The sequence below is a fragment of the Tursiops truncatus genome, chromosome 10 (genome assembly GCF_011762595.2).
Source record: "Tursiops truncatus isolate mTurTru1 chromosome 10, mTurTru1.mat.Y, whole genome shotgun sequence".
Classification (NCBI taxonomy): domain Eukaryota; kingdom Metazoa; phylum Chordata; class Mammalia; order Artiodactyla; family Delphinidae; genus Tursiops; species Tursiops truncatus.
Genome location: NC_047043.1, coordinates 29,652,517 through 29,664,966, shown reverse-complemented (window position 1 = coordinate 29,664,966; position 12,450 = coordinate 29,652,517). Strand labels below are relative to the sequence as shown.

General features: G+C 42.8%; 1 protein-coding gene across 6 annotated transcripts in view; it reads left to right on the top strand.

The window, feature by feature from the left end:
* Positions 1–12,450, top strand: part of RUNX2 (RUNX family transcription factor 2) — a 314,495-nt gene that overhangs the window by 168,165 nt on the left and 133,880 nt on the right. For all 6 annotated transcript variants that reach the window (XM_033864134.2, XM_073810667.1, XM_033864132.2 and 3 more), the window contains one exon: positions 8,650–8,811. In XM_033864134.2, coding sequence (XP_033720025.2) covers positions 8,650–8,811 — 162 coding nt within the window. The remainder of the gene's footprint in view (positions 1–8,649; positions 8,812–12,450) is intronic.

Genomic DNA, 12,450 nt, shown 5'->3' with positions numbered 1-12,450 from the left:
CTACCTGTTTGTAGCTAGTTCCCTTCCCTCTGCTACCTTTACACTGAGGTCCCGGATGTGCCGAGGCTGAGGCCAGGTTAGGTGTGACATATGGTATAGCCTTTTGTTTCTTCTATTAGATTTTTCTAGGTAAATGGAGTAAGAGAATGTAAAAGTATTGTCTATCGTGTAGTAAGCTTTAAAGGCATTATCTTCAAATAATGTAATAACTGTCATGTGGACAAGGAATCCCAGGCAGCGAAGCTACAATGAGGAGTGAGTGGAGTTCCAGGGAGACATGTTTTCCTTAATACAAGGAAGAACTCTGCAGACTCTGCTCTGTCAGCGAGAAGCCCTAACTAAAAAGAAAATAAGAAAATCCCCTCATTTTCTGTAAGACAGTGATGAGTTCCTTCCAGTCCCAAATTGGTGGTACTGAGAAAAGGCACTTCTCATTACCTTGTCTTAACTTCCTTCTGGTTTTTCTTTTGACATTTTGTTAGGGGCTGTGACGTCTCAGGCTGTACCTGTCATTTCTCATTCTCTTCCCCACCATGGTCCCCTAGGATTTACTAAGTCCCCCTCCTCCCATTGTTTGTACGGACACATGACTCATCATGCCTGGTGCACCCTGCGTAGCATCCGGTTCTATCCGAACAGGATGCTGCTTTTTTCTCAGATTTCAGCCTTAAGGTCTGGAATCGGCTGGGCTGGTGGTCTGCCGAGCGACTCTGGTGGCACCTTAGTCAGCTGGAGAGACCGCCTGGCTGGGGACAGGAGGGGAGTCAAACTCCCGCTCTTGGTGCCTTCTCTGCCGACGTGGGCCACAACGCTCTGTGATGGGACACACCGCGAGTGTCAGCCCCCATCAGTTCCTCTCCCAGCCGCCCCAGATCAGCTCAGGGCGGCTTTGGTCCTTGCTGTTGCAACTACCGACTCCAGAAAGGACTGAGGGTTGGGAGCCCAATTTTCCGAGTAGTTAGAATCATAGCATTTTATTGCTGGAAAACATCTTAGAGATAACCCATCCATTCTCATCTACACCTGATGACAGCGATACTCAGAGAAGGTGAACTACTGGTGCACAGCTGCACAGTTAGTGCCAGAGCCCCCTATCCAGCGCTCCCCCTGCACTTGGAAGTGCCTGTTTGTTTTCCAACGGTGTTCCCTCTTGGTCAGGAGAACGGGAAGTGAGCGGGAAAGCTCATTCTAAAACTCCAGTCTAGTTAGCAGGGTTATTAGAGAAGACATAGGATTTAAGATTTACCATTTAGTGTAAATGTTTGGAAATGGGAATTCACGGAGCTAAGAATGTGAGTATATTTGTCTTATGAATGACAGTAATATGACAGAAATAGTCTAGGATAGGAAATTGTAAAGCTGCCTCTCTCCATTGAGATGATTGACTTTGACCCTGGTTTCAAGGGAGAGGCATAATCTTCAACGAGGAGAACTGTCTGTGCAGTTCATTTTAAGTACCCCAGTTTTCTCATGAAATATTGGAGGTTTGCGCAGCCCGAGTTGAGTGCTGAGGAGGGGGAAATGGGTGGAGGAGAAGGGGTGGGAATGTGATGCTCTCTGAATGGACTGGGCTCCCCAGATGCAGCAGGTGCTCACTGGGGCGCACATGGCAGAAATCACCGGCCCCTGTCCTGCCACATTACACAGCAGCCCACTGGCAGCACAGACAGGAAGCAGTCGCTTGTGTGCTGGTTCAGGCTTGGCCCCTGTTGACTTGTTTCCTCCCGTGTCTGCGTGAAGTTCAGCACCGTGTCCAAGGTGTACCCTGTTGCGAGCGGTTCTTAGGAAAGCAGCCCTTCATTCACACCCACAGACGTCTAACCAGAGTGTTTACCAAAGGGGGCTCGTTAATAGCAACCACTGAGTTTCCATGTGTATCTTTCCCTGGGCTTTTCTAAAGCTGTCTGCCCACTCTGCTCTCCCCACTCAAACTTCTTCATTAAGAGACTTCTCCCTGTTCTCCTGGAGTCAGTTCCTTTTCCTACGGTGCCTTTTTTTCTAACCATCTGTCTCTTTATTCCTCTCTTATTATGACCCCAAGTGTTCAGAGTTCAAGTAGGCAGACATGAAATTTAGCTTCTCAGTCATTTGAAAGCCTGGATACTCTTAGAGCCCATGACTCTTTACAAATCATTTTAGGAAATGCATGGCCCTGCTTCCTTTTCCCCATATCCGTTATTGAACTTCAGAAGCTGTAGTCCAGCTCAAAGGAGAGAGCTTGCTTTCCTCATATCCACGGTTTAGATAAATGGTTGTCCCCATTTTTTGCCTGATGCAAAGACCACTTAAGACGTGTGAACCACTTCTCCCCCAAGTAGCATCAATTTTTGAGCATCTCCTGGGAACGTTGCCTCCTGTACTTCTATGTTTTGGGGTCTATAGAATGGAAAGCGGATGGCTCAATCTCCAAGTAGCCTAAGCTGAAGGAACCCCACCCTAGAAGGAGATCTTACAAAATTCACACTGATATTGGTGTCCTGTGGTTCATGTCTATCTTTAGAGCTTTTTGAAAAACACAGGGACATACTTTGAACATTTTTAAGTTACTTGTTTTATATCTGTTAGTCTTACTTTCCCCACCTGCATGTATAAGCTTTTGCACGGCAAGAAATGTCTTTTGTTACTTATCTATCCCTTAGGCCATTGCACTGCCATGTAGGCGTACAGAAGCTGTTCGTCACAATAAAAATGGATGGTTTGCTGACTCACCAGAATAGCATGTAAAAACTGCCCCCCCCACCCCAAAAGCCCTGTTAAGGTGGCAGTAATGACGATTGGTACTTTGTAGGTGAAAAAGGGATAGCTAAACAAGAACCTTGCCCTCAACTTTAGTGCGTTGGGAGAGAAAGTGCAAAGTGTGTGTGGGCCCCTGGACTTCTGGTGTCTTTTTTTTTTTTTTAATTAAAAAAAATTTTTTTAAGCTTTTATACAATATTTAAAGGTTACTTTCCATTTCCAGTTATGACAGAATATTAGCTGTATTCCCCTTGTGGTACAAAACATCCTTGAGCCTGTCTTACACCCGGTAGTTTGTGCCTCTCTGGTGTCTTTTTAAAATTTGTCCAACAGACATTGCCTTAGTTGGAACAAATGCTGAAGGGATTCTTTTTGTCAAGTGACTGGCTCCTCTTTATTTAACCTGAGCTCTTGGTAGCTAGATTTGGTCTACAGTTTCTTGTGGAATTGTACAGCTGTAGGTCTGAGGTGTCCAGTCACTAGCCTGACCTCGGAAGCCTGGTGGCGGTTCCTATCACGGGTTCCCAGTTAGACTGAAGACTTTTCTCCTCGGTGTCGTCCCCAGTGCCTCCAGGAGCTCTGCCCTGCCCTAGGTCTTCTGCTTCTTCCTCTTCTCTCGCATTGAGTCATTGTGATTAGTCACATCCTGCTGTGAGCACAGCAGCCCATTGTATAGGGAAGACCTGATCTTCTCTCTCAAGTTTATGTTACAGGTCATACTTGATTATGACTTCCCTTTAAACTCCCCCCTCCCCTTTGTTAGGTGAAAGGAGAGAAGTTTGGGGAGAAATAGGGGTGGAGTCCTATTAAAACGCCCCTGTGCTGTTTAGTATTTCAGGTTTCCCAAGCACAAAAGAGTATGAGCCCGTAAAAAAACCAACACCCAGGGTTTTGTTTCTAAATTGTCATATCTATATAGAGACTCCTGTCAATGCTTTGAATTTCTAGAATATAGTAATAAAAGTAATATTGTTGCTGTTTCCGAAGATTGCCATAGGAAAATAACGAATTATCGTTTTTAAAGCACCCTAAGACGATTTCAAGTTCAACGGCAGTTTTCTTGTCTTCTGGGAATGTCTGTGAAATAGAGTTCAGTTATTTTCTGAAAACTTGTGGGTGCTCATAGGTAATCTCTGGTCACCCAGGATGTAGTATCAAGGCGATGATTGGCACCTCAAGCCTCTGAGACCCAAAAAGTCAAGGATATTCTTGTTTATGTTGGAGTGGAAGGACAGGGTACTTCTCCATGTTTCTGCAGACTCAAAAGGACGAAACATTCAGTACAACTCTGCATGGGGTATAGGAAAGGAATATGTTCTACTAGCGCTGTGGGGCCTGAGGTTGATGAAGACGGTTTCTTGTTTGTTAATGGTTAATTAGTAGGTTTGTCTCAGAGCTAGGCCCTATACTCACTCTTCCCTATTAGTAACCTTAGGATTGGCCGGCGGTGCCTAAAAACACCTGTCACCTGCTCTGACTCATCCAAGTTCAGAGTGAATCTCAGAAGTCTCAGGTTTCTTCAGGAAGTTGAGTTCAGAAATCGTTTATGAGATCAGGTTAAGGTGACTTTTCTCTATTGTAAGCATTAATAATTGTCCACAACAAAGCAAATATGATGTAATCATATATTTATGATAGGATTACATTTTCTTAGTGATTGGACGTTTTATTGCTATTTTATAGCCTTTTTTTTTTCTTTTCCCCCCACTAAAAGTTTGAAAAAAGTTGAAGCATACAGTATTAGAAAACACACTAAACAGATTAGGATTTCTTGGTCTGGGAGAAGCTTAAGACTAAGAAGGAACACGATTCAGGTTAAATGATTGTAAAGGGTATCAAAGTGACCGGTGCAGATATGGTCTCCAAATGGCAGACTTCAAAACTACAGGAAGCTTTCTAAAAATGGCCCTTTGCTAGAAATAAGAGGTTATGGGCTGGAAACATAAATACAGAATGAAGGCTCAGTAAAGTAGATGCTTTAACAGTGGTGAACATTTATTGGGTTCTTTCCATGTGCTAAGCTCTTTCCTACATTACCTCATTTAATCTTCAAAACAAATTTAAGAGGGAGCTCTTCTTATTTATTCCCATTATACACATTAGGCACCTTGAAGTTAGATAGGTTATGTAATTCGTCCAGTATCACACAGGCCAGACGTTGGGGAGCTGGGATTGTTGAGGCCTCATTCACAGGGTATTAGAGAAGCCCTGGGGTGCTTGGAGACCAGTATTATTATTATTTTTTAAAGAAGCCCTGTATGGCAGTTCTTGTGTTTTATTTTTCTTTAGTAACTCTCTCTCCTTAAGTAGGTCATTATCATAGAATCTTAGGACAGTGAACTTGGAAGAGAGATTGGCTGGCCTGCAGCCTGTCCTCTGAGAAAGAAAAAAAAAAAAGAGAGAGATCGAGATCTTCTCACTCGTTTAGGGCTAGTGAGAAGTTCTTTTTGCTAATCTTGGATATCTTCAGGAAGGACCTCCGCTCAAAGGAAAGCTATCCTTTGATAGACTGTTCTAGTATATATTCCAGCAGTCAGGAAGTTTATGTCAAAGCTAAAACGTCACCAATAACAAGTTCTTTTGTAGCCTAAGGGGAAGTTAGAGAAGGACTAATTACTACTTCATTATAAAATTCTATTATTCACTCCAGCCACCCTGGGAGGTTCATGCAATGGTTATTTATTGAGCACCTACTATGAGCCAGGCATTATACTGAATTGTGCTGAGTCTGATCTTGGAAATCTTTGAGACTTAACACGAGACAACCCAACCACCCTGGATAGTTTAGAGTCAGATTTTTAATTTTTTTGAATAATGATAATTAGCCACTTGCTGTATGTTATTTAATCCTTACGACACGCTCTGAGATAGTATCCCATTTTACAGATGAGGAAATTAAAGCTCAGCAACATTAAGAAACACCCCATGAAACACAGTAGGGCCTTGGCCACGTGATACGAGCTCCTAGAGAGAATAATAATCATTTTCATATAGTACTTTACAAAAGGCTTTTACTTGTATTATTTCACCTAGTTCTGTAAACAAAAATGATAGTAGTTATAATTATACTCACTTTACAGATAGCAATAATCATATCTATTTATTATATACTCAGTATGTGCCGAGAGTGTCAGATAACTTAGAAGTTAGGCCTTAGAAGAACTCGGCCTTAAAGAAGGCCTAGTTCATGTAATGCTCACAAGAGCCCTAATAAGTGTCATGATTCCCATTTTACAGATGAGCCATTGAGGCCCCCAAAGTTTAAGTGACTTGCTCAGCAAAGTGGGGAGCTGTGATTCAAGCCTAGGCTTGTCTGTCCAGCCAGCACACGTGAGCACTTTGCTATGTTCACTTTACCATGTTATGCTGCTTCATTTTCCAGATGAGGAAACTGAGGTTCAGAGAGTTAGCTAATACAGCTGAGGTCATCCAGCTCACAGATAGCAGAGCTGGGACTCCAACTCAGATCCTCTCATCAGAAAGCCCCCTTCTTTCCCCCTGTACTGGCCTGCCTCTCAGCTTAAGGAGAAATGAAAGGCTGTATCTTACATCCAAGCTAAGTTCCCTGATTCCTTCGTGATATTTCTAAATGTCAGTGATTTTAGTCATTCTTTAGATTTCTTTGTATTTTCCCCCCACTTGCAGGCAGAGAGCCCAATACTGCTGGCAACATGTTATAGTAGAGGGATGGAGATAGAGGTTAGACTGCTTGCTCAGGGAGTCATCTGGTGATGTTAGATTAGAACTCAAATCCAAATTTGAGTCCCGTGTGCCCTGCTCATTTCGCTACGTGGTTCTTGTCCTTTTTGTCTATTGAAAATAGTGCTTGAGAGAAGGCCTTATTACTTTTGTGAGATTGCTTTCTGGTGCTGTAAGGAATGCATCTTTTTCCATCTGAAGATCATTTACCGTTTATCTGAATAGTGAATTACATTAATGGTTAAAGCAAGGAAGTATGGCTATATCAGATATATAACAAGGACCACTCACTCAGATTTGAAATGTTGCCGATCTATACAATGTCAGCCTTGAACATTTTAAAGCACAAAAGTTCATTACGTTAATGATCAAGCATACTTTACATTTCCGAAGGAAAATTTTCTGTTAACCATTTACAGTGCTATACTTTTATTCAAATTGCAAACTCAGGTAAATATTCCTTAAAATTGAGTTGGATGAAATTTTCCTATACATCTGTTGATACAGTACCATTAGATAAATGTCCAGATGTATTTAATTATTTTGACTCAAGGAAAGTATGTCCTATTTAGATAGTCTTTAAATAAAATATTTCTGAATGGAGCAAATAAACAAGAAATAGCTGAAACTAAATGGCTTTGTACAGAAAAACTGAGAGGCTTTAAAGAGGCATCATCTCAGGAAAACCCATGTGTTGTTGCACGCACTTTTATTTGTAGCAATAAACCTGAATTGACTTAAATATATTTATAGTTTTTAAAAATTGAGCTTTTCCTTTTCAGAGGCTCATAGGTGATATAGGAATAATTTAAAATTAGACCTATTCCAAATGTATTTACTCCAGTTCAGATGTGTTTTAACCATGGAACTCTCCTCGTGTCACCAAGAGTTTTTCTAAAAGACAAGAATTAATACTTACTGAGTGCTTCCCATGCTAGCCCTCTCCACATAGTTTTCTCATGCAATTCCCACATCCCTGTGATTCGTATATTATTACTCCCCCACCCCCTTTTACAGATTAGGAAACTGAGGTTCAGAGTCACTGAGTAATTAACCCAAGATCGCACAGCTAGAAAATAGAAGTCTCAGAACTTGAACCTAATTCTGCACATTCCAAAGTCCATGGCTATTCTAATATACAAAGCTGTCTTGAGAACAGCCTGGTATATGAGAGTGTTTAAAATTTTTTAAATGTGAAGTTAGAAAAAAAAAATGATAAGAGAAATTTGCTTATGATTCTGTTTATACCTCCAAGAAACTCCATAAAGATAAGTCAAAAGATATTGCTAATTCTCAGCAGGTCACTCTAACCAGTTGGTAGCCCATTATTTTTATCGTTATAGTGACTGTAGGTAACACTAGGCCACATTCCAAACATGTGACATCTTTGAAACAGATTCCAATAGGATTGAAGACATTTCCCTGTTGTGTTTTGGATCATTTTCTTACTGTCAGAAGCTCATGTGCTTAACATTGAAACTGGATGGTGATGAAGCTTTTCAGTTCTTAGTTGGCTTTGAAATTAAGTTTTGTTTTTTCTTAAAGGTTATTTTCTGGTGTAGCTTTAGCATGAGAATAACATAACTGGCTCCCCTCTTTCCTCTTCTCCTTACATGCTGCCCCTTCTGTGCTCATCTCTACCCCAGCCTCCTAAACCCCAGACTGGAAAGGGCACCCCCTCGATATGCCTGGAAAGAAAGCGAACCATGCTAAAATCATGGAATCATTTACAAACCAAAAAGCACGGCTGAAAGATAGTGGCTGGATGTGTAGCAGTAAAAGGCACAGTCTACCTGCTCTTTAATCAAATAAATCGTTCCCAAATTTTCTAACTTTTTAAAAAAGAGATAAGTAATACCTATTCATTGGAGTAATATTAAAAACATACAGGAAATACAGAAAATAAATAAAATGGAATTCAACTTTGTGACGATAACCAAGCAGATTGTTTTCTTAAATGACAGGCTTTCCAAATAGAAATATTTACGTGTGAGAGAGACAAATAGTCCTTACACACGATCCATTTTGTTACTTTCATAAAGACGCGAAGTCTAGAAAGCTCTGTGCCCTAGGGGGCCTGCAAGGGTGGAGTTGTGGGAAATAGACCGTCCTTGTATATTCTGATTTTCCCCTGCTTTATCCTTTCTGAGTCTGGGGTTGTGTGTTCGAAGGCCACAGCGGCTGGTGTGCTAAAGATGTTTCTTCTTTGCCCAGATCCCAGGCAGACGCAGTCTTCCCCGCCGTGGTCCTACGACCAGTCCTACCCCTCGTACCTGAGCCAGATGACGCCCCCGTCCATTCACTCCACCACCCCGCTGTCCTCCACCCGGGGCACCGGGCTGCCTGCCATCACCGACGTGCCCAGGCGCATTTCAGGTAAAGACCACACTTGAACTCAAAACCCACTCCGGTGCAGGGGTGGGGTTGGGACTGCGGGATGAGCCCAGCTGTCTCAGCTACACTCACAGTAACTCTCCATCAGAGGCATGTGGACAAGGGTCTAACAGCTGCAAACCAGGTCTTCTGAATTATGGGGCTACTGAGTGCTTGAACTTAAACTGAAGTCGAGAGACTGACAGTCCACCAGAGATGGCATCCTTGTCTAAGATGACACTCAGTGCCCTCCCAGTTTCAGTCCCACTGAATTGCATGCCCTTTGGTTGGCTCTGTCTCCTAACTGGGGCCTTCTCCTGAGGGTCTTGTACCAGGCCTTCCTCTGCTTGTGTTCCTTTCTGTTCCTAACATCTGCCTGAAAGCCAAATTACAGCCTGAGGGCACAGCCCTCCGTTTCTAGAGGCTCTTAAATCCCAGGAGTCCCAGGTAGCCAGTTCTGAGAGAGAGCGCCTGCAAACTTCAGATCCTTGCCAGGCATGTGTCACTCCAAGTGCAGGGGGGCTGTAAGAGTCTTAAAAGGCCACGTATGGCCTCTGAGCGGCCAGCTCAAGACCGAGGCAGCCTCTCCACGAATCACACAGCTCACTGCTGTTGCTGTCAACGTGGCAGCCCCGGGGCTCACACACCCCCTCTTCCAAAGGCACCACAAAATTCTGTGACTCATGGTGGCAGCGTGTGTGATCAACATCCTGGCTGCCCCTCTCTCTCATGGAGAATTCATCCCAGGGAGCCAGAGAGTATCCACGAAGATGTCAGACTGACAAGTGGAGGAAAGTTAAAGGCTCTTGGCCAACCATATGAGTCCTGTGAATAAGAAAAAAAAATCTGTCATCCACCCCTTGACATCCAGACTGCAGCCCTGCCCCCATCAGTACAGAAGCAGCCCCCCAGAGACACACACAGTTGGATCCTCTATTTGTCAGACACTCTTCTCAGCGTTCGGGCGCCATGCACCTGTTTGACTCCTGGCCAGGTTAATGCCTTTCTTTCTTTGTCTTTGTGTTTCTGTCTCTGTTTTCTCTCCCTCTCTCATTTTCTGCAAAGCTCGAAGCCGGTACTCACTCCGCTGAGTTGCACCACTGGCAAGCTGACGGGCCGCCAGCAGGCTTGCAGGTTGTGACTAGCTCAGACTCCTTTATTTCTTTCAACTTGGGAGGAGGGAAGGCTTTGTTTCTCAAGCAAATAGCAGGAAAGGGCTCTCTGGTCCTAATGCCTTCACATTTTCTGCCACAGACGGACTCCCATAGGGGTGAGTAGGGAAAGAAGGGGTGGGGGAGGGAAACCTCAAGAGTCTTTGGAAAACCACGTGACCACTTTTCATTCCGACCGCTGTTCTTATTGTCATGAATCACATGGTATTTGTTGGGGAAGTGTGCAGAGTATAGAATTTTAGCGATCATTTCCCTTGACTGGAATGACTCCCTCCCATTGGCAAACATCAGTTAACGACACAGGAAAGGATGAGGAAGGTACGGGGGCGGGTAACCAGGGCTGACGCGGGATCGTAGGTATAGTGTTGGGTGGTGGGTGTTGAGTTAGTTCTGGTCATGCCTTCTGTAGTTTAGACTGAGTCCGTTTTGTCTTACACGGGGCCAAGGTGACACGTTGCCGGGTCAGATTTATGCAAACCTGGTTTCTGTTTAGGGTCCTCTGGGGCTTCCGTCTGTCCCACCCTCTGTGGCTGAAACAGATTTTGCTGTTTGTCCTCTGGCAGTACCTGGAGGAAAAAAAAAAAAAAAAAAAAACCTCAGGGAGTGGTCACAGCCTTAGAGACACTTATCTCCAGCATTTTCTCGCTGAGGTGTATTCGCATGTGAATTCAGTGGGAAAACCGTTGAAAGTAACACTGAAGATGGCATTTTATCACTTACATGTGTGATACGGAGCAGCCAGATTATTTGGAGGCAATGTACTGATAATTAATTGAAACATTTCCATAAACGAACACAACACAGCTTTCCTCATTTCACAGAGGAGACAGAAACTGGTTAATTACCCAGCCGTATATTGATCTGAGGCCAGTGGTGGGAACGGGCCTCTGCTTTAAACTAGTTTGAGACTGAGTTTAGTCCAGTTTTTTTTCCTCCCACCCCAAACATCTCTATGAGTTGTTCCTGGCAAAGTAACATGGTGCCAGGGTGGGAGGTTCTGTATAAACATTAAAGCGAAGAGAACAGAAAATCCTTCTTGTCAGCAGTAGGGAATCAGGAAGAAAGAACTAGAAGTGGACTGTAAGGGAACTAGAGGAGCCTTGCTTTTTCTGACCTTGCTCTTGGGTGTGGGCCTGTGTCTGCAGCCCAGGGCGCTGCCTGGTGGACTAGGGGACCAAATCATCTGGAGTGAGCCCCATTTTCAGTGCCCTGGGGACTGGTCCTAGGACACTTCTTGGAGAGGAGCCTGTCTCATAAGTTCTCAGGTACCAAGTTGCGTACTTTCTTCTTCTTATTCCCCTCAATATCTAAAGGTATCCCTAAGTTCCAGGATGCTATGTCTCTGCAACACGGACAGCTAAAATATTAACCTCTGTCTCCATCTCCAAGTAGCTCTGTGTTCACTTTTTAAGATGCTTTCCAGAACAGTTCCTGTTTCTCTGTGTAGAGACATCAGTTCTCATCTCGCTCTATGAAGGGATACACAAAACATTCTCATATGATCTTGGGTGAGAAAGAATAAAATTCCTCACTTATACAGTAGGGTTGGAGGTTCAGACCCAGGTTTGAATTCTAACTCACACATATATCAGGCAAGTTGCTTACATCTCAGAAACTTAGTTTTATTATTTGTCAAACAGGGATATAATATTTATCTCTTGGGGTTACCGTGAGGATTAAATGAGATGCTTAGTGTAAAGTGCTTAGGGCAGGCCTGACACACGATATGTGCTAAACAGATTGTAGCTGAGATTATGAAGCTAACATTGTTCTGTAAAAATTGTATGTCTGTATATAATTTGCAGGCAAGTCCTGGTTTAAATGAATCAGTAGGTAAAAATCTAAACTTTTAGAGGGATTATTCGCTTTCTAAAATGGATGGCTACAGAGTATATTTAAAACAAAAATCACCATGAGATATTTAAACAAGTTAATACTCATATGGCATTCATAAAGCACTTAACACAGTGCCTAACACATAGAAGTACTCAATAAATGTTTGTCATTATTATTATTATTCCATAGACTTATAAATTTTTATAGAGCTAAAAGCAGTTGGGAGCCATTCACAAAAACTCAATAAAGCGCTAAGAGAATATAACTATTCAGTTATAGTGTCAGAAAATAGAAGATGTTAAATTACACTTAGATGTAACTAGGCATGCTAAGGTTCTTTTCCAAGGAGTTACAGGAATAAAGGGGACCAGAAAGATCTTTCAGAAAGAAATATTCCTAAAGAAATTCCATTTCATCCTAAAAGACCATTGCGAAGAAAGACCATGATTTAATCTGTTTAAAGGCCTTCAGAGAATCCATTTTTACAACTTCTTTTTTTGTTATCCTTTCTTCTGAGTAATTTTTCAAGTGCGGCTACAAATGCTCAAACTTAATGAATTATGATAATGACAGTGGTATTATCCCACATAGCTCCTGTAGTCTCCCTCAAATTCTTTACGGAAGCAAGGAGTAA